Here is a 23,104-nt window from a genome sequence, read left to right as displayed (position 1 = left end):
GAGGCATGGTAGGTTTTAAGAAAGAAATAACTATTTAGTACTCCGTGAGAGACTCGTGTTACACTAGTTTAATGTGCTGCATGTGGGCACACAAATGCAAGTACAACCAGGGACATTTTTACATATATAGAAAAGACTCAGGTGTATTTTCATCTCTGAATGAAGACAACGGTTAGAGACCTGACACCTTGGCACTGTAACCACCGTAATTTTTATCTGTGTGCTTAAAAGTTCCTTCTTTGAAGTCAGTAAAATAAATGATTTAACATGATTACAGTGAGCCAGTTTGTCTATTATGATGTGATGAGAAATCGAGTATGAATCTGAATGTATGTGTCTTTATGACAAGATCTTATATTTGGTCTTTATTCTCACAGTTAAAGCTAAATAGAATTAAAGCCTCAGAGTCAGTAGCTCACATTGTTTCCTCATTGTGTTTAGTTGTTCACCTCTTTCAGAGCTGACCAGCTTTAAACACTGTTAGATTAGTTTCTTCAAGCGTTTCAGATAATGATTACTGTAGATAGTAGTGCATCAGCTGGACACAGTATAATACTGTACATAACCCAGCCTAGCAAGTAGGGCAGAGTTCCAGTCTGCTTGCCCAGTAACACAAAACCATTTTAACTGTTTACAAAGCAGCTACTAATGTAATGTAATTCAAAGCATGACAAAATAATTATACATTTATTATTATCATATTATTAGTATTATATGTTAATAGAAGCTATAGAAAACAAGTACTAGGGCGTATTTATATAGCCAAAGACATAACTGTGTCCTAATATTGTCCCATGTAACAAAGCCTTTTGGTTCCATAAACAACAATACTGCAGAAAGTCTGACTGACTGACATTTAGCTATGGGATTTATAGTTCTTTTGTCACACTTAAAGATGTATTTGACCTTGTTTTGCTAGCTTCTATATTTGCACTTAATAAGTTTACAAATGCAAGAAGATAAAGCTTCGTTTGTCCATCACCTTTTGCCGAGAAAAGTGTCCTATCCTAAAAATATCAATATTACAGTCACACTTGATGTTACACTTAATACTCACCCAAAGTTGAATATGATGTAATTTATATTTCAACAGTTAAGCTGTTTGTCACCTCATTCTCTGAGCCTGCTGGTGATTTGTTTAAACATTTTGCCATCATGTTATTTTCAAATTAATTGAATACTAAATCAATTGAGGTTTGGGATTTTAACTTTGGCTTGCGGTCATCACCCTTCCACGATTAATTATGTTGGCTTTGTAGAAGCCAACATTCTGTTTTCCTATTTAAGCTTAGACAAAAATTTATAAAATTTAATGCGGCCTAGAGCTTTCGAGCCACATGCACCAAATTCGGATATGTTGTAGACCCTGGTCTGACGTTTGTTGCTATTACTTTTCTAAACGATCCGAGTAACGGTACTTAGGGTACCGGGTCTCAAACTGACCTTTTTTCCCATAGACTCCCATTATAAACTTTGGAGGTTTATAACTCGGCAAGCTTTCGAACTATCTACACCAAACTCGGCCAGCTCTTTTAGGGTGATACTCTGAACAAAGTTTAAATTGGTGTACCGATTGGCCTTTCGGTTTTGCTGCAGCCCCGCCCCCAAAATACCGTGACGTCACATGATGTCACGTGAAAATAAAAAATTAGCACAACATGAAAATGTGACATATCAAAACACTCAGCCCAATGAGGGGAACTTCCTCAGGAGTATTCGAATGATGTCACATGCTCGTCTCCACTTGCCTCCAAATGTTTTGGCACCCTATCTTTCTGTCCACTTGCTTCCAAAAGTAACACTGATCCTTATGTCCACTTTCAAAAAGCACCTGCCTTTGCGAATACTTGCCTCGTCAAAGCCAACATCAAAGTTTGTTGCGACGAACTTTACAAATCTAGTTATGGAATGATTCTTGTGCAAAACATGTATGTGTGAAAGGGGCTGTATATTATAAATCAACATGTAGGCCTCTAGGAATATATTATCATGGTAAAAATGATCTATGATGTTTTTCTGAAACCTTCTGAACTCACAGTTAACATAAATAAAAAAATGTTAAACTATTTGCTAGTATAACTGTGTCCACCCTTGTAATTCTAGACTAACAAGCAAAAAAAAAATCAATGGGCTCAAAGCAAAAAGCTAATCCTAACAGAATCAGAAAATGTCACATACTGGAAATTTACACACATAATGCTTTATTGTTCTGCAGTCACAATAAATGGATTCCTAGTCTTTCTTCTTAGCCATATTTTTTACATAAACTTAGTTTTACCTAATTACTATTTCTCCCTAGTCATGTTGGTTTGAACTGTTCCAACTCACACAGCCTTTTCCTGGAAGGTCTAGTGATCTTTTTTGGCAATGTGCACTGCATTTTGAATGCAATTGTGGCTACACTGTATAATTATCAGCTTGTAGAAGCATGGGGTCAAGCACTGGCTCTGTGGCCTGTAGCCGGACTGCAGGCTCTGACAAGGCATGTTTGGTGTCTGTGACCCAAAATGGAACGTCACATTGAGGTCAGGAAGAAGCTGTTACTTGGCCAAGACCAGTGAAGGAGGGGAAAGTCAAGAAAAGCTCAAACTGACCAAGAAACACTGTGTTTCAGAATACACATAACTGGTCACTTATTAGATGTTTTGGCACATCTTTTTGTTTTACTTTCAGCGGCATTTCCCCGGCATTGAATTTGCTGCTGATGGCTGGAAAATAAACTGTAAAAATTTACCCACCCAGACAGACTGAAGTGTCTGAAGTGAAGAGACTGAAAGCTGTAAAGAAAGAATAGCCTTTGTTTAAAAAAAACATCTATGTGAACGTTCTAATAATTTACAGGTTGGTGTTACAGAAACAGGTTCTCTGACATTCTGTAAATGTTTTCGATAACATGGTCATCAATTTGATTATTTTTAGCAAGGTAAAATATTGCGTATCAGGCTATACACATTGCAACAGCAAATAAAAAATATATTATTCAGAATGAACAGGTCATATGCTCTAAAAAAAAAGAGATAAGAATAAAAACAGAGATACAAAGAGGAGGCCTGCTTTTTTTTTTAATGTTTATTATTTTGCCAGAAAAGTTCACAGGCCATTTGATTGTGCCTCAGAACTGGCATCCCATGGGAAACGACACAAAGTTGAAAGAGTGCACATGAGCTAGCAATGAAACAAAAACCAAGACAGTGTACATTACTATGAACAAGACACACTCATTAGTGCTTATATTAAAATAAATAGGACTAAAATATATATCACAGAACATAATATTCATGCAAGCTTGTCTTTTTGCATGAACTGATTTAATTGTATCTAATCACATATATAAATTCTGCATCTTAATTAATCAGGACTTGACTCCACTCAAAAGTTTTCAGCAACTGTACCAGGTGTTGTCACACTAGCTTCTCAGGCAAACAAGCAAGCTCCAGTTTTATAAATGCATAAATATTTCATTTGCTCAGGTTTCTGTATCCTTCTGTATGACAGGAATAATTTAGCGTGGTTAGCTCCACGGTGTGTAACATACTCAGACTTTAATGTAGGTCTGAAAGGATTAACAGCCAGCCAGCAAGGTCTTTAATGTTGTTTTCTTTAATCACTGATTTTTTTTTTATTGGCAGTTTATATAAAATCTATATTGTCACCTGTTCAAAAAAAATTAATGAAACTTCTACACAGAAGAGAAATGGAGCCTGTTTCTCACATGTGAATATGTTACTCAGTTTCTCAGGAACAGTCAAGATGCAGCAAGTCTAGTCAGGTGGTTTTTATTGTAACATCAACCACTTTGAAACAGACAGGGCATTACATGTAACCTTCATACATTATATTTCACCCAATCCTTCTGAGCAGGTCATTTTCATATCTGGTTCAAATAAACAGATAAATTCACTTGAAGAGAACCCTAGACCACCAAATATGAGTTGGACCAGAGAACCTTTCCTGCACTCAGGTTTGAATAGTGTTGCCTCACAGCCGAATAATTTAGATTATCATATCTATTGATATCTATTGAAACATTTATTATCATTGCATAAAGATTACTGGCTCCACCTAAGATACAATTGTTGAACTTGTGAGTGAGTGAAAACACACGAACAGCCACGTTTCATGTGCCATTCAGACTTCGTTAATCTAAACCTGCACTCTCTTCATGGCCAGCTGTCCTCCTGTCCTCACGTGGCTAGGAAAACTTACTTTACTCCTTAGGTCTGTTGCTTTATGTCATTTTATGTAGCACCATGGTCATGGAAAAGCATTTCATTTCACTATATATTGCATCAGCTATATATGGTTGAAATGACAATAAAAGCTTCTTGACTTGACTTGAGCTTTGAGCTGTGATAGGGAAGATTACCAGTCACTCTGGATGACATCCATGTTCTCCTGCAACAGATTTTGAGTCTAACTCTAGAGTGGAAAATAAGAAAAACAGGATGGAAAGCCCCTTCTCTATACTCTAATTTCAGGATTAGACAAAGCTTGTGCTTTGAAAACTGTAGAAACACGTCATCCTTTTTTTGTAAAACCACAAATGTGTAACTCACACTGGTATAAGTGTGGGTTTTCAGTGACATGCTACGTTGTTACTTCTCGAAGACTGAATGTATTGGGCAGACAAATATCATACAGGATCAGACGCATGTGAAACAGGAACAATGAGTCAGTCAGAATGTCAGATGCAATTAGGTCCTAGAATAATCTTCAGATCTCCAGAAACAGCCACAGAAAACACAGAGCGCCACCAAATGCTGTACATCCATTTAGTCTTTTAGTACATCCCTTTAGTCTTTTAGTCTTTACAGAATATGGTGCGGGGGTTCTGACCTGGAACAAACTTCTCCAGCTGCAAAATATTCATTTCTCTCTCTGGAACATTCAAAAACTTTAGATGACTGATTTGTATACCTCAGGGTTTTATTCAACACAATACACACTTTTTTCCTGTCAAACCAGCAACATTTATCATAGCTACAGTAGCATATGCTTTTTTTTTATTATTATACTGCATAAGAAAGGCCAAGATGATAATATAATATAATTTTTTTTTACATTCTTAAATTTAAGACAAGCTCTGATTGCATGCTAAGTTATTGTACTGGATTTTATAACTATAAAGTGTATGGTTTTTATTTTTCCAACTCATTTAATTTTGTTTTCAAATGCAACAGTACTCCTAGCAATCCTATATTCCGTTACACATATTGAAGGAATGTATTCTTGTCTGAAAGTATTGTGATGTGATTTTTTTTATATCAAACAAACCCATACCATTGCAAAAATATTTACGTGATGAAAAAAGCTGTCTCGCTCAAGAGGGAGGCTTCCTTCATAAGGGTAAAGGCTTCTCTTTTATTATGCATGTTTCTGAAGATGAAGTTGTACCAGACTGTACTGCTTTTCGGTGTGCAGATGTAGCACTGCATGTCCGTTTCAAATTTCCAGCCGATTTGATCCGAACAGCTTCGACAGAGAATTTCTGTGAGTAATTACAAGAGTGTAGAGGCGGCTCATAACAGATGAGGAACATCGTGTTTTGGTTTGAGTTTTTGTTCCCTTGACTCAATATTAACATCAGGTTGTCAATTTACTACGGACAGATAGATGGGACAAGGTGTTTGTATAGTTTGTATCTAAGTTTGTATAGTAACAAAACAATCAAATGTGCAGATTTGTAAGATGCCTGTTATATAATCATAATTATTGAATTATTTTTATTTAAAATTTGAAAACCAAATTTTTCAATGGAAAAAATGTCATTTTCTCTTAATATCAATTTTTTTAAAACAACTTGACTGAAATTAAATACAGTATTGAATTGCAGGCCCTTTATTTATGGCTGTTTACTTCATCTTTCTCACGGGTAGCCATAATTCTGCTACTTACTGTATTTGCTCAATAGGTTTTCCTGTAATGATAATGGCGTTTTACAGGAAGAGGTCATTCTGCAGCCCAGTAATGATCACTAGCCTATTGATCGCCTTACAAAATGGGCCTAGGGAAAGATGGACACCTGGTTAGTGTGATGTGTTAACCGCGGTGGTGTCTGGGAAGTGTCAGGCAGCAGATACATGAATGTGCCCTCTGAGCATCTGAAGCTTGTTGGAGGCTTGATGAGCACTTTGAAGATTTGTGTTTAGGCTTGTGATGGTTGGATCGAGATGTGTGTAGCAAAAGAATATTTCATTCAACATGGTAGTCCTGGTTCAGTTACTGATGTGCTATAGAATGTTGATTGATTCTGTTTCTCTGACCATTCCTGACTGGCTCTTGACTATAAGGCACTTAACCCTAATATGACCCCAAGGACTGAAACAGAGCACTGTTACTTTCTTTGCTAGAGTGCAAAGAAAAAGAGAACACTACTCTTGTGTGGAAAAGTAAAATATGAATATATTGTGAAACCTGTAAAGATACAGATTTATTTTATTTTATTTTATATTTTTTCAGATTTATAGATTTTTTTCATCTCTTGAATAGAACACAAATCGCAGCAAAATATACACAATTTACCCATTAAAACATGGCTTGCTATTTGGGACAGTATTGCAACATGTGCCCTATATCAATTTAAACAGTTTATTTAGTTGATACTCTCGCTATTCATTCATTCATTTTCTACCGCTTATCCGAACTACCTCGGGTCACGGGGAGCCTGTGCCTATCTCAGGCGTCATCGGGCATCAAGGCAGGATACACCCTGGATGGAGTGCCAACCCATCACAGGGCACACACACACACTCTCATTCACTCACGCAATCACACACTACGGACAATTTTTCCAGAGATGCCAATTAACCTACCATGCATGTCTTTGGACAGGGGGAGGAAACCGGAGTACCCGGAGGAAACCTCGAGGCACGGGGAGAACATGCAAACTCCACACACACAAGGCGGAGGCGGGAATCAAACCCCTAACCCTGGAGGTGTGAGGCAAACGTGCTAACCACTAAGCCACCATGCCCCCTACTCTCGCTATGTGTTCATCAAATATGGCTTTGTGCTACTTTCCTGACCACAAATAGGGAATCATTCTGCCACATGACAGATATCTGACTGTAATTAGCTACTGACGGAATACATATTCAGAGAATTTACTCATTAATCTAAATCTTCAAACAGGTTTCTGGAAAACATCTTTCAAACGCTTGATATTTTATAGCCATAGTATTATAAGCCTCAGGGTTAAGACTGAATGAGAGATAGAAGCTTATAATGCTAAAGCAGACATATTCACTGCCATCACTAAACAAAACCAATCTGGTCAAGCAATCTACTTAAACTACTGTGGTGTATATGTACCCAGTGCTTTTATTGCCTATGAACTAGCTAATAAATTACACACACACACACAAGCACACACACAATAACAGCTCACGCCACTTGCAGAAGTTCTCTGATTACTTCTCCATTGTGAGTTGCAATAGCAATGGAGATGAAGTACAGCTGGATTGGTAAAGAACTTGTGGTGCAGAGAAAACACCCTGAAGCCTAATACTGAAAAGACAAAAGAACTGGTGGTGGAAAAGCCTGCGTACCATCACAGTGCTTACAGTAGACTCACGGTAAACAATTACAGAGAAGAGGGAGGAACTACACTGGAGGCCATCATGAACAGTTCTTCCCATCCTTTTTCAGGAGCATATATTTAGTACTTTGCTCAAACCACCACAGTGTTCAAGGAAGCCCAATTTTTCCAGCTGTTCCACAACATCTCTTCCCAGTGGTATGCACCCATTCCTTTTCACAGTGAATGAACAAATGGAAATATTTTATTCATTTTCACGCATAAAATGTTATTTTGCACCTTGCCTATATACATATTTATATACATATATACATCTATATATATATATATATATATATATATATATATATATATATATATATATATATATATATATTTAGTTCTATCTAAACTCAGACTGTAAAAGGAGAGAAAATCTCTGACTTGTTCATCTTAACTGTTAACATTATTTTTAGGGTGTTCAATTCAATATTTCATTGTAGATCTGTTTAGTTGAGTTAGTGAGAGTTGGAGAAAGGGGTTGGATGTGTCAGTTAATATCAATAGTAAGTACACCTGCACAAATGTTGATTGGCTCATTTGTTTCTTCTAATAAAAACAGCTCTTTTTTTCATTCATTCCAGCACAGTTAAAAGTTAAAGCATAAATGTTAGCAAGCATCTTACAGACTTGTTTTTTTGTTTTTTTTTTTGTATTTTTCATCTTACCCTTCACCTACTCAGTGAGGCATATCCTAGATTTTAAATAATTCTGTATGTACTAGGGTCATGATTTGTTGAAAGCACTATACAACTGATTTGTATTTATTTAATCTAAGCTGTTTTTTTCTTTATTTTATACAAACTCTTCTGAACCACATCTGGTTAAAGTTATAGTGATGCAAATCATGCTACCTTCAACCATAAGCAAAATGAGAGGTTTTAACACATTCACAGGTTAATGTTCTTTAGGGCTAAATTGATTCTCATCATTTAATAATGTCCTGTATCTGTCTCGGCCCTGTATTTGTTCTCACAGAGTCTCTTGCTCTATAGCCGCTGGGCAGCAAGCCTAAAAGCCGTCACATGACAGAACGAACCTGTACAAAGATGCCTTCTGCTCAACATTTCCCCTTACATTCCTCTCTGTGGTTTCACCCTTAACTACACATTTGATCTTTTTCTTCTTTCTGACTCACTATGAAGCTTTTTGGAGGGACTCCCTTCCTCCTTCCTAATTACACACTCCATTTCTTTCTTTTTATTTATTCTATATTTGAAATTTGAAAGGTACAAGCATTTTGGTTATGTGGTAACTTATCTGATTCGTTTACTCTCAATGGGCTTACGTGAGTCAGTTATCTGATTTCCTTCTACAGTACATACATGCTGTATCTACTGATTTTTGCAAAACAAAAAGGTCCATTTTAAATTTACCGCATTCATTAAAGTATATAGGACAGCTCATTACTACGTAGTTATTGTGTATAATGGTATATGTGCACTGAATAACTATAATAACAGATTTGATAAACCAATAAAAAGTGAATTACTAATTCCCATGTAAACCCACCCACAATTAGCAAGATGTAATGCATTTTACCTTTGTAATAATGTGTTGCCATTTTCTTGACATTTTCTTATACTACTAATAAACATAGTCTACTACCATTTGCTGCTTAACCTCAATAGAAAAATAAGAGACTAAAAAGGCCCACACCCTTAGCCACATCAGCTGTATAATTATACCACTGTGACATTTTGGTTTTGCTTTATGTTTGATCAATGTTTTTCTGTTTGTGTCTAGGACATGGCACACATAAGACATATAGGTCAGTCAGTATGTTCCTGACTTTGACCTGATGCCTTTTTTCTCTGCTTCCTCTGCCATGGAAGGGCAGAACTGTTCTCATACAGAGGGAACTCAACGGGATACTGGAATGTTGGGCCTGGCCTCTTCTGCTATGGAGGTAATGTTTCGCAATGTTTATATGCTGGTTACACATTTGTCTGTTTCTGGAAATGCTGGGAGCTTTTTTTTAAAAACCATATTAGGGTGTACAAATAAAAAGTGCAGACCAAAAGGATGAGAAAATTACACGTTCAGGTTAATGATTTTCTATTTATAATGGTACTGTAGACCATTTAGTCTCAGTAGGCAAGTAGTCACCAGAAATAAAAAAATTAGGGAAGCAAAGATTTATGTATTTGTTTTGCCTGCAGTGATGACTATATCACTCTCATTCTCACTTCCTTAATCTAAAAAGCATGAATTCTGTTTCAGAGTCCACTTTGCACACCATGGAGTTTCTCACAGACGCCTTTCGACCTCCATTGGCCTGCAGAGTCTGGGAGTCAGTAAGTACTCTAGAGGATCTTATCATCTTTGGGTTGGTTACAGCATTTACATTACCATTGTAGGACTTTTTAAATTAGATTTCAAATACAGCTTCTGCTATGGCACCGCAAACTCATATTCTGTCCTTATAACAATACCTGTTACAAAACTTGCTGCAAATGTGGCCATGGACAGAAAAACCGCAAGAAACTTCAAAAACACACAATCTCCTGAAGAATTTTCAGCTGTAACAGAGCACTCACATTGGAGACTCCCTCTTTGAATATGAAATAAATGTTCACAAGATTCAGTATATCAACAATTATACTCCTTGTATAACAACAAATTATAAATTATAATTATAACAACATACACCTTGATTTGTGTATCAATTAGTCATAATTAGTTTATGTGGTAAACTTGCCATACAATTCCATGTGAATGAATTGTAGCTATAGAAATAATAACAAACTAGCAAGACAACTCAAACACAAACTCAAAGGAGAATATGAATATGATGCTATTTCTGTAATTCAAAGGTCCAACTGTTTTTCATGTTTTTGTAGCAAAAAGAGTTAAAAAGCTTGCAGTCATGTGAAATATTGGATCACATACCTGCAAATCAGAAGCAACATCTAATAAGAAAATGAGGGTGTGAATTATTCTATTTGATTTCTGTTTTTTTTTTTTTTTTTTTTAGTTTGTTTTTGTTTTTGCAACCGCTCAGCACAAACGATTCAGTGTTAAAAAAAAAGCCGAGGATGCAATCCACTTGAGTAAATTTGTACATTCTGAGTGGGCGATCTGGATTGTATGCGTGTAACGGTTTCTTTGTTCATTGCGCCAGTAAAAGTACAATCTCAGTTTTAGGATGAATAACAAATAGCGTCACTCTGAATGCTACATCCTGTCTGCCCACATGCTCTACTGGAAGAATAGCACAAAATGTTCAGATTTAAATCCATTCTTATGGTATGAAGGAGGGAAACAGCATGTGAAGTAGTAAAGTGCATGTAATGTAAGGGTAAAAGGGGAATCAAAATATTCTAGTAAACATTTTTTGAGAGAAATATGGAAAATTAGTCATGTTAAACTCGTCATCTATGTTGTATATTCTTTGTAATTACTCAGTGGTTGTTGTAACTTTTATAAATGCTCAAGACGGGAAATTGGTCCTATTTGTCTGTGACTCATTTCTTGGAAAATGTCCATGTTTAAAGAGATTACAAAGCGTAATTATTTTATTATCTTGTTAAAATGTTTGACTTCAATTTTAATTCCAGCTCAAACATTGAGGTGTTATTAAGGAACTTCAGGCTAGATTTCCTCCTTTGTGAGACTGTGACGAAGCGCAAGAAAAGTGTCATGCAAGGCCAGGTAGCGAAAGGGTGCTGGCTTTACACAGTCCATGGCCAAAACATTCCGGGAAACTCTCAGGCTTCCAGAGGCATGCAAAACCATGCCAAGAGGCTGGTATTGTATTAGTGGAAAGTCGTGGCTTTATGCCAGGCTTGCAGTGTCGCTGTCAGATCAGGAGAGGGGGTTTTCGTCTCAGCGCCACTCTCGTCCACTACAAACACTCAAGTCTCTGGTAGAATCACTTAGTTACAGATGTGTGGTGGTTCTAATTTTCCATTTAATTTGAATTCTGCTTGTCCTGCAGTAGGAAAACAGAAAGCCATTAAGGCCGACAAATCCATTGAGCGTAAACGATCGCATTCAGCTGGGTTTCTCAAGACAAACAAACTGAACATCTGTAAATTAAATCATTGATTTGAATTGAATTGAATTGAATTGAATTGAGGGGGCAGGGTGGCTTAGTGGTTAGCACATTTGCCTCACACCTCCAGGGTTGGGGGTTCGATTCCCGCCTCCGCCTTGTGTGTTTGGAGTTTGCATGTTCTCCCCGTGCCTCGGGGGTTTCGTCCAGGTACTCTGGTTTCCTTCCCCAGTCCAAAGACATGCATTGTAGGTTGATTGGCATCTCTGGAAAATTGTCCGTAGTGTGTGATTGCGTGAGTGAATGAGAGTGTGTGTGTGTGTGTGTGTGCCCTGCAATGGGTAGAAAAGCGGTAGAAAATGAATGAGTGAGTGAATTGAATTGAAAAAAAAAGTTTGTTTTTTTTAAATCAACATTGATGGCAGACTGGAAAATATTTTATCATTTATCCTTTGCTTTGTTTCATGGCCTTTACATTATGCATGGGTGATATGTAAGGAATAAACCTATAAACCAAAAGAGAGATTGCTGTTTTAGGAAAGTAATCAACAATGGGATGGTGTAATGCAGCCCCAGCATTGATAGTTGTCCTGTAACAGCACATTCTGTAGTGTTTTAATTCTCTTAACCCACAGCACCTTGCCAATGATTTTTTTTTAAAGAATGTCACTCTGTGAATCCTGATCAGGGTAAAACGGTTACTGAAAGTCAGTGAGTGTACAAAGTGAGAGTTACCTTTAATGATGTGGAACATTTGGGAAACAAGTTAGTTCCTGTTGTGACATTATGGCCACAATAAACAGTTGTCTATCAAAAAGTAGTTTGTAAGTTCCACTATAGTACCACAGCTGCCCACTGTCTAACATAGGGGCTTTTTACACCTGGTCACTTCATGTGTTTTCTGTGATCGGATAGCTATCCAATCGTAAAAAGACCAGGTCTAAATGCCCTCCGAAACGTTTTCGAGACGGATATAAATCCGATCGTTCAAACCACTTCGGGAGGTGGTCTGCGACGTATTTCAGATGAAACTGGACAGGTGTAAATGAATGTGGTTGTTCAAGCCACATATGTCAGCGCTATACTCCTCCCAAAGGGAAGTACGTCACTCGCAAGTGATCTTTCACCCAGGTGTCTCGTTGGGTCTTAAATTGCACAAAAATGCAGCAAACAGTAAATGCTGTTTTTTGTAAAATAACCATCGTAACAAGTTTTTTTGTCTTCTTTTTGATTACATTCTGAAAACCACATACACCAAAGTGTGTTCCATTTCAATTACCTCGGAAATGAAGTAAAATATATTTGCATTTTGGGCTGGAGTAGAAATTTCGGATTGATATCCGATTCACCAAGACGCATTTATGTGGCTTTATAAATAACCAAACAGATATAATTGCCATGTGTGTTGGAGTCATAATTTATAAAATGTCTGACAAGAGGCCAGTCCAATTACAAATAAACAAAAATAAACTGTTTTTTTAATAACTATATAATGAGTGTTCTAAATCATTTCTACATAATTTTTACATTATATGTTCTAGTAAGAATTCAAATATATTGACCAGGGGTGGCCAACCCGCGGCTCCCGAGCCGCATGCAGCTCTTTGCCCGGTTTCATGCAGCTCTTACATTCATACAGAAGTTTGTATTTGTGTCTTTTTAAAATGCGTGTTCGCTTTGCTTGAGTTCAATACGGTATTTTCGTTAAACGCACATGTGAGTGGGATGAAAATACCTCAAAGTTTCCCAGTAGGAGCAAGATCATTTGAGTAAACAATTTGTGTCCAGTTCACTCTCAAAATGGCAGGAAAAAAAGGTGATGTTCATGTGTGCCTATGTGTATGATGTGGCTCTTTGTGGTAACACGGTAAAAAATGTGGCTCTTGGTCTCTGACTGGTTGGCCTCCCCTGATATTGACTATTGTACCTTTAAGTGCTTACCACATGATTAACGAATAATCATTCTGTATTTCTGTTTCTCTATTTCTTTTTGACTATCTATGAGCTGAGTTAAATAATCTAACCTGTGTCTAATCTTAATTATTCAACCTATCATTAATTACATCTAAAGAATTATCACGTTACAGCAGTGGAAAGAGATGCAGTGTGAAAAGACAGGGACGCAATAGGTGCAGTGCAACCACAAGCTGCAAAGTTAGCTGTGCATGCTGTCTTGAAGAAACAGGTGACTGATAGATCAGCTATTTAACTGATCGAGGCAAGAGATAGAAGACTGATGGACATTATACACACTTATCAGATCAACTTAAGTTTTCAGTTTTGCAGAAAAAGCAGGTTTCAAAATTACATCTGTCAATAAAAATAAAATTATTTAATCTGTTGAGATGCTTAAATCCTGAGGATTATGGAAAAGTTTGATTCTATAAAAAGATGTCTTTCATCTGGTTCTAGTTTTTGTTTTCTTTTTTCAAAATTCTAATGAATTTCTCGGTAGCTATCACTAAGTGTTACTCATCGTGTGTGTGTGTGTGTGTGTGTGTGTGTGTGTGTGTGTGTGTGTGTGTTGTGGTCAAACAGAAACTAAGCCCACTGTAGTGGTTTATGTTTTGAAATCACTCATACAAAGGAAAAGTTAATAGTGTGGGGCATTTAAATAGTCTTTTTATTGTTATTGTTTTATTTTAACTAACGAAAGGTTGTGCTGCAAAGAGCAATAGAAAAGAGTAAATCTCCTTAAAAAGAATGTGGTGCTTTCCCATTAGGGAGAGGCTGAAAAGTAAGAACTGAAAGTGAGTCACATGACGTGAACATGACTCTTTAGTTAGGGAATTATTGTATATCACATGCTGAAAGGCTCTAGAGTTAGTCATGGACTAAGGGAGTGAAGGAGGTGTTTATTTTTTATGCATTTAGGCAAATCTAAAGGTAGGCATCTAATCTTCTTCTTAGGCGTCCTCTTCTTTTTATTTTAATGACATTCTTAATTTCTAGAGAGCACATTGAGTCTTCTTGGTGTATATATTCTTCCCTTATCATGATAGTTTTGGTGTTCATTTTAAATTTCTATAGTGTGCAACTTTTGATCAAATAGCGTTTGTAAAGGTGAGGTTTAAAAACTGTAATTAATAACAGACTCAGACAAAGGGAGTGTAACCTTTGACACATAGTGCGTTGTTACATTATGATTAGAATTAGACACAATATATTGAATGCTCATGAGACGTGAATAAGACAGAAATGTTTGATTTGTACATGTGTTAGGGTGTGAAGGTTCACAAATTACATATAAAACAGGATTTGAGATGAAAACACGGTATAGTCTGATCAACACCTGAGAGTACTTTTGTATGACGTGTGGGATGTTTGCACTATTTCACATGAATCGGTTTTATTACTCTGTAATATTATAATGAATAAGGACGAGTAGTTTGCTGCCTAATCTACTGATTCACAGGAATAGTTTCACATCACTGTGGTAATTCCCCTTAAGCATATGTCTTGTGTTAGAGAAGTAGATCTAACATATTTGTTGCATAAGTGTTACATGTTCGGTAAATTTGAGACTGAAAATGTAATGTAAGTATCTTTAATTTCTCACCAATCTTTCATCCACTTTTTTAGGCAACACAGTTCTAGCATCACTCCAGAGATGCACATGGATATCAGCCATTCCACTTTTCCTGATCTCGGTGATATGTTGAATTTTCCCTGCAATGAAGACTTCTTTCAGGTAAGCTTTGAATTTTTTATGCACTTAACCGGGGTAATGGGAAGGAAAGATGGTTGCAGAGTGACAGTGTTCAGCATCGCTACATTTCAGCATCATTTGTGCCCTTTTCTTACCAGAGCCTTGAAAATTGCTTTGTGCACTCTGCACTTCCATGTACACAACCCTCCATGCAACAGAGACATAACTTTTTAGCTTGAGCTTTTTAGCACGACAGGACATGGATTGAAAAAGTTTGCAAGACAGTCACTGGTTTAAAAAAAGATTCTTATCTTTATGATTTACAAAGATTTTGCTGGTTTGTCTGTAGTCTGTGGAAGAAAAGAATGTGGTTGGTCATTTGCCATTTAAGTCGGATAGAGTCTGGCTTTGAAAGTAAGTGATTCTTGGCTTTGTTTTGCTTTGCTGGCTCTTGGTCATGAATGGGTCTGTGCTTACTGGGATATGAACTCGCGTGATCTCAGACTGGATGGTTAAATGCTTTTCTATTGTGTCACTCTGGATCTGAAGGCTGATTATGCATAGTTCATGCATATTTTTCTTCTGAGCATATAATGTAGAACATGGTTTAGAAATTGTACAGAGCTAAGAATGTACATGTACTGATTGATAACTTATATAAGAGCAGTTTTACAGGATTTGACTCACTTTAATGAATGTGTTTAAGAAAGCTTTTATTTACAAAGCAGTTGGTGACTGGACTGGTTTTTCTTATTGATGTGCTGACTGAATGAAAAAGTGTGTTCACAAGTCAGCACCTGTTTCTTGTTTTGTTTTGTTTTTCTACACAAATTCCAGAAAATGTCAGGAATCTGAAATTTGAATAGTAATTAACCTGTTAGTTTTTATCCTGCACTTGTAACTTTCATTCAGCCTTTTTCTAACTGCTGTCCATTATTTCACATAATACATTTGAATTTCTTGTTTAGAGTTTATAGTGTGTGATACATTTATGAAGCTTTTACCTGATCCACAAGAAACTCAGTAAACTCGTTAAATAACTGACATCATTCAGAATTGTTTGTTCAAAGCATGCATTCTTCAGCATATTCATCCAATAATTGTTTTACTAATCCACAAAATAATTGACTCTTTTTACTCTAGATTGCTTGTTTTATACATGTGTCTGAATTTTGAATTGTGTCCTGATTGGATGGTGTCCACCTGCATTTATGTCTGTAGAGGCGTGCACTCACCATCAGGATCATAACTGTAGTGCGGGCTTGTGGTACTTGTGATTGGCCACATGTGCTATGACATCATGTATTACGAGTGGTTTAGAGACATGACTGTATTAACACTAACATCTAGCTGTAATATTGCTCTCATCTCCTGATGAGGTTTTAAGCAGCATCTTGGGAGCATGTACACCTGCAATCAGCACTGTATCCCACTGCACACAACAAAATGTTGTGCTATCTGAAGAGGTTTTTTATTTTCATGCAGGTATGAGTGATCTTTAATACATTCGTGTGAACTATGTGTGTGTTCATCCTTACTGTCTGTTCAGGGGTGCGGTAGTTAAAATTAGGTTGTATTCTCTATTTATTTTGGGCAAGTGTGTTAACGCACGCTCATTTCTGGAGTGACGTATCTGAAGTTAAGGTCATGGCAGGGCCAGACTTTACAGGCCATGCTGACAGGATTTCTACTTCTAGGTTTTTTCCAGTGAGTTGAACTGGAGCTTCTGGTTTAGGACACACCCACTCAGACTTCAGGATACAGATATTAGAGGCACTAAACAGCTACAGATAGTGTCATAGCTTTAATGCTTTAAACACTTAGTATGTAATGATTAGGTGATGGATTAGATTAATTCAACTCAGTTATAAAGATGGAAATAAAGATGAGCACTTTAGCCTTTGTTATAGCTTTGGAGGCAGAAAATCACTTTGCAGTTGCATTTACATTAGGATGTCATATTAGGTGGTATGGAATGTTCCATGCCGTGTTATAGAATTTTTTTTGTTACGTTGCAATAATGGAATTCAACAAGTCCTATTTTCTCACTAAGAATATAAAGAATGTTTTTCTTGCTCATCCCTGAACTTGCAAACCAGGTTTAAAAAGTGCTTGACTTGTCCTCCAGTAATACCAGGACATTAGTTTTAAGACGTGAGCAATAAAGGAAGAAAGGTTATTCACATCCTTGTATGAATGTGTTGTATGAATGCATGTGACCTTTAAAGGTATGACCTAAAATCCTTGTTTTTGTAGCTTTATTGTGGTGGTGAAGACCACGTCAGTCCATGCAGCTATCTTTCTCAGCTATGATATGAACTCTGACTAAATGAGCTCTTAATTGTGCTGTGACTAATCCTGACCAACAGGAAAGATCACACTGCCCTGTTATCTCTCTCTCTCTCTCTCTCTCTCTCTCTCTCTCTCTCTCTCTCTCTCTCTCAGACACACACACACACACACACACACACACGCGCGCACACACACACACACACACAGTTGAAGAGACTTACTGTAAAAACACAATTGACTAGTTTGTTGTTAGTTTGAGACAGTGTAGCAGAACTTCCTCATATTGTGTTGTGTAGAGGATGTAGCTACTGTAGCAAAGCAGTTACATTTTAGTATTGGTGTATTTGTTCTCATTTTACTAACCTAGCAAAATTAGCATTCCTGTTTTATTCAGGTTTTTTATTTTATTACCCTATGAAACCATGCTCTGAAGGGGTTCCATCAGCTGTGAGTGAAGGACTGTGAGCATTCACAGTGCATTTCTCTATCTAATATTTATTCTATATATATAAATCTGGTCTACGAATGCATAAAAGGTGCATTATTTTGCTCACTTGCTTACATTTCCTTCCTGGCAATCGAAGGTTTTACTGTGTTCTCATCACCCAATTGCTTAAATTGCAGCCACACCTTTAAGCATTTTTTTCTTTCCGTCTTTCCTTGCGTGCCACGATTATTGACATGCCATGCAACATTTAAAAATGAAAGCAAACATATACAAAGGAGACAGATCAGGTTTTAGCGCTGCGTTTAATAGCCCAGTCTAGCCATGGCTCAGAAGTTGTTCTATGTGAAAGTAGTCCTGTGATCATGAGCCCCACTCCAAGTTGAGCCTAAAATAAATCCTGAGTCTGGACTCCAGTATTTGGGCATAAACACCACTTTCATAAGAAGCTGTTTTGAATGAAAGAAGTCCTTCTTGAGGTCAGGTCACTGAACTCTGTGCCTAAACTTCACCAAGTATTGTTAGATAAACATTATGTGTTGTGGTCTAGTGACTGATTTGGAGCTGTTTTATGGCTAGTAGTTCAGTTAAAACTGACAAGACACAGTACAAGTATATTTTTAGCAAAACCTGTTTGCCTCTGCCAAGAGACTACTTTGTTTATCTGTTTTATAAAGACTATTTCTTTAAGCACAAACCAAGGAATATAACGCATGCTAAGGTATTGTGCATATAGAGGTGGATTGAGATCTGTGTGCAGGTGCCTCCTTTGTGCTGAGACTCAGAGCTGTTATTCTCTCCAGAATGTCCTTGCATCTCAAATTGATCATTATGATCCAGTGATTTGCAGAAAAAAATGTTTTGTACTTGTAAAAAAATTATATGTTCTACGCTCTATATTTTAGCTTAAAACAATACTAATTGCATTTGTCACTTGTTTAATATCTTAATTGTTGCTCATTTTCTTGTGCAGTGTCTAAGATGCCACTCGGTCTCCCATTCAGATTCAGAAATTAGCTTTCAGTGATCTTTTTACACTAGACCGGTTCCTCTCAGTATAGGGCTTCTCTTTGTGCAAATCTGTTTCTAAACCCTAAAGCAAAACTCATCTTTATTGTTGTAAGGGGTTTGTTTCCTCCTGATCAGGCTGTGTGGTGGAGTGTGTAGCACTAATGACTAGTGGCTAACTGAGCAGGAACGAAGTACACCCTACCTGAACTAGAGAGCAACGAAAACACGAAACCACAATGCAACCACAGAGAAAAGAGGGGCCTCAATACATGTGCATACTACACACACATGCACACACACACACACATGCACACACACACTTGCACACATGCACACACACATGCACAATACGCTTACAAAGCTTTTGAAAGCGTGCCCATGCATCATCATGTGACTTCTTCCATGGTAGCTTTAGTATGTGGGCAAGTTTTGAGTTTGGTCAAATATAGAAAAACATTATACAAAAAGAGAATTTGACAAGAAGTTTACTGTCAACTATGCAATGCGTAGGCTAAACTTCTGTGGAACGCTTTCTAATCGAATAGTAAGCCATGAATACTTTTTTCTTTCAAGCTTTGTTGAGGCTAAATGTCAGTTAGGGCTAACAGAGTTTTAATAAAAGAGCTATCTCACCCTGTCCATGTGGCTTTTTCTCCCCAGTCAGACCAACCATAAAATAAAATTAAATTGATGATGAAAATAAAATAGATAAAAATGTTATGAAAAATTCAGCAAGTGAATAGAACGGCATGACTATCTTTTCCCATTCACCCACAACATGAAGGGAAATTAATTGAATGTAATGCAGGGCTGCAGAGGTTGAATCATCCTTTCTGATATCCTATTAGTACCGGATGACTACTCGTTCATGTGGATTCCCAACTATGACCCCACTCACGACGCCACTCTGTCTCTCAGACTAACAGTCATAACAGTCCCGGGGCTTCTTATTGCCATGAGCAGCCTCTTCCAGTAGGCATTGATCAGTGAGCTATGGCTGCCGGCCTCCAAACTGATTAGGATCTTAAGGCTTCATGCATCTGCTTTTGTATCCGATTCTAAATAATGGCTCTAAATAATTTTATATTTGCATTGCAAAAATGTTTCAATATACATATTTCAAAAATACTATTACTATTAGTATTTCTTTTTTTTAAAAGAAGTGTATTCTGAAATAACACCATAATGTCATGACTGCCGATGGTAAATTGTTGATTGTAAAGAGAAAAAACAATTTCAGCTTTATAACATTATATGGGATTAAATAGATTGAAATCCTAGGGTTAGGTTTGTACGTTTCATTTAAGTATTCAATCGTGATTAAACAGTGCTCTTGTCTGTAATGGTGTTGCTGTCATAGTTGTTGCTGAATCTGTTGTCTATCTTTGTAAACTTCTGCTTAAAGTAGTTATAGTGTAGCTTGCATTTTGACAGGATCATTCCATTCCTGCAATGACAGTTTGTTCAGAAAGTATTTAGTTTTAGACTTAGTAGCCCTCCACACAGCTGTTAACTCGTTTCTCTGCTTGCTGCCTGGGCTGTGTAAAACTAATTATCTCGATTGTTCCCCATTCATAAGTGATGAATGAAACCATGGTATTCCTCATGTGGCTCAACACAAAAAGACAGAGGCTGAAATAATGTGCATGCCAGAGAGCCGCTGGCCTAAAGAGAATAATCATTAAATGCTGATTTGTGAGCATTAAACAGAGGCCACACAGCCGCCACAGTGCTCTGGAGATCCTGCGCGCTGCGCTGTTTACACTAGAAATGCGGTTGTGTTACACCATGTACAGTAAAGAGGGCCTGACTGCCAGGAACTCTAGTCACTTACCAACAAAAGCATCATTTCCTGAAAGCTCCTCCCCTCCTCCCCCTCTGCTCTCCTCTCCCCTCCCCTCCCTGCCACCTTCAGCACTGAGGAACTAAACCACAATCAATATGACTGAATATTCTGAGCAAATACCTGTCACTCCTCTTTTAGCAAAAGAGGAGTACGCTCAGTAGGAAGGCCAAGGAGCTCTTCAGTATGTGCCTAGTTCCTACCTGTTGTGTGTGTATGTGTGCATGTGTGTGTGCGTGTGAATGCGCGCATTGTCCGGGTGTGTGAGTGAGAGAGGAGTTGTTGGTGCGGCGCTTTGGGATTGCTGTGTTGGGTGTCTCTGTCTCTGTCATTCACTCTTTCCTTGACGTCCTCATTCTTTGGGAAAGCTACAGCTGTGCTGACTTTGCTAGGCTTTTCTCCAGCACATAGATGGATGTGTTGCTTTCTCAAGATAAACAGCAGTGAGTTCCCGGAGTGGCACTGGACTCATGTCGCTCATGCAGTTTTGGACTAAGTTTTATGCAGACCTGGGACGTCCACTTCCCAAGGTAGATGCTGGCTTCTTCATCTTTTTTTTTTTTTTTCTTTCTTTTAAATGCAAACAGTTTTTTTTGTGGGTTTTTGTTTGTTTATTTTTTTGTCAATTGCATGCATAAAAAATAAAACTGCACAACCTATTTGATTACATTCATCTCATAGTGATGACTGACAGGTGATGAGTGTTATTCCGGGAATTCATTGCCAGCAAGCAATTTAATCTTGGTTCTCTCCAGGAATTTTCTTTTGTTATATCCTTGATGAGATAAACATTTAAACTTCCTCATCAACATGTCCTTGAGTTTGTGCCTCGATTTTTTTGTTGTTTTTGTATTTGTTTGAATACAAATCCCATATTTTTTTAACGAACTATAATCAGAGTTATTCTATAAGTTGAACGGTTGTCATTCACATTCAGTGCTGTTGATACTCAGGGCAATGCATGTCGGTAGTCAACATGACAAACTGCAATCTGTGCCGGTTTCCAGTAAGAGGTGGAAGGAGGTGCTTCTTGGATTCTCCTCTGGCTAGTTGACAACTTGATGATTTGAATGTATCTAGAGATTGTTTGCATAGGAGCCTTTTGCATAAGCTGTTGTATGGTTTGATGTGAGCAATCAAGCATATCTAATAAATTGTCTCAAACTTCCAGTAGTAGTAGCTTGGGCCACGAAATAGTTTAAATCAAAACACAGTGAGTAATTGTCTTTGTCCGTGGATAAATGTGATGCACAAAAATATATAGGTGGCATATTCAATAAATGTCATTCTGTCATGGTAAATAGCTCAGAACGACATCTGTTTAAGTTAATGTGCACGTTTTGGGTCATCAGTCTCTATAAAGCTTCAGATTCTTCTAAAGGAAAGAAAACCAAGGTCTGTCAGTAAACGGTGGGCAAACAGATCTATTTTAGGCCTGAGGCTCAATAGCACGTGCCTTACTGGAAGAGAGTGATGTAAGGTGCTGTGTAGAGACCTAGAACACGGACACCTGTGGCTTCTCTACTTGACCCACACAGAAATAAATTTGTTTTTTCTTTCGCCTTTGTTTCCATTTCTCTTTTTTCCTGTTCCTTTATTTCTTTCACTCTTTCCTTTTTTACCCCTTCATTTTTTCTTTCTTTCTTTCTTGCTTTCATTCGTTCTTTCTTTCTTTCTTTCTTTCTTTCTTTCTTTCTTTCTTTCTTTCTTTCTTTCTTTTCTTTCCCATGGATTTTAAAGACCTCGTTTTCAGATCACTGTCTTAACCACACCTGTTGGGCTAACTTTATTTAAAATGCATCAGGAAGCTCTTCCTTGGCTGCTGTTTTCCCGTCATCGCTCGCTTAGAGGCTTCAGTAAGTTTCAAGTCTTGTGGTGTAATCTAATCTGTTGTTGTAATAATGAGGCATAATGTCACAGGAGGATTAGCGTCAGTCAGGTTGCTGACGTGGAGGATACTAAGGTCTCAAAATGTATCTTACTTACTCACACACACAAACACACAAACACAGACTGGTTTTAGTTTATTTATCATCCTAGCATGTACTGCAGCACAGCGAACACGTTTTTATGCACGTTTCTCTCTTTTTCTCATTGTTCAAACGACACACAGACTCTCAGTGACTTTCGGTAAAAGAACCCCCCCCCACACACACACACACACACACACACACCCCCTTCGTTGCTCAGCTTCCTCTTAACATAGTGAGCTAACACAACGTTTTAACACGCCTTGACTCTCCAAGTGTTTGCACTGTAGTATCTACAGCCCAAAGTAAACAGAGCCACCT

The 23,104-nt window shown here is 37.5% G+C and overlaps 1 protein-coding gene across 4 annotated transcripts in view; it reads left to right on the top strand.

Annotated features, from left to right (window-relative positions):
• Positions 1 to 23,104, top strand: part of sbno2b (strawberry notch homolog 2b) — a 50,614-nt gene that overhangs the window by 6,325 nt on the left and 21,185 nt on the right. For 2 of the 4 annotated variants that reach the window (XM_060880033.1, XM_060880056.1), the window contains exons 2-4: positions 9,323 to 9,485; positions 9,800 to 9,873; positions 15,156 to 15,264. In XM_060880033.1, the coding sequence (XP_060736016.1) occupies positions 9,378 to 9,485; positions 9,800 to 9,873; positions 15,156 to 15,264 (291 nt within the window). In that variant the 5' untranslated portion in view covers positions 9,323 to 9,377. Of the gene's footprint in view, positions 1 to 9,322; positions 9,486 to 9,799; positions 9,874 to 14,359; positions 14,460 to 15,155; positions 15,265 to 20,908; positions 21,344 to 23,104 lie in introns of those variants that run through there. The other 2 variants (XM_060880042.1, XM_060880048.1) reach the window with 2 other exon arrangements.

Source organism: Tachysurus vachellii, chromosome 1, assembly GCF_030014155.1.
Source record: "Tachysurus vachellii isolate PV-2020 chromosome 1, HZAU_Pvac_v1, whole genome shotgun sequence".
NCBI classification, from domain to species: Eukaryota; Metazoa; Chordata; class Actinopteri; order Siluriformes; family Bagridae; genus Tachysurus; species Tachysurus vachellii.
The sequence above is the reverse complement of the archived record's forward strand: the minus strand, read 5'-3'. Positions and strand labels throughout refer to the sequence as shown.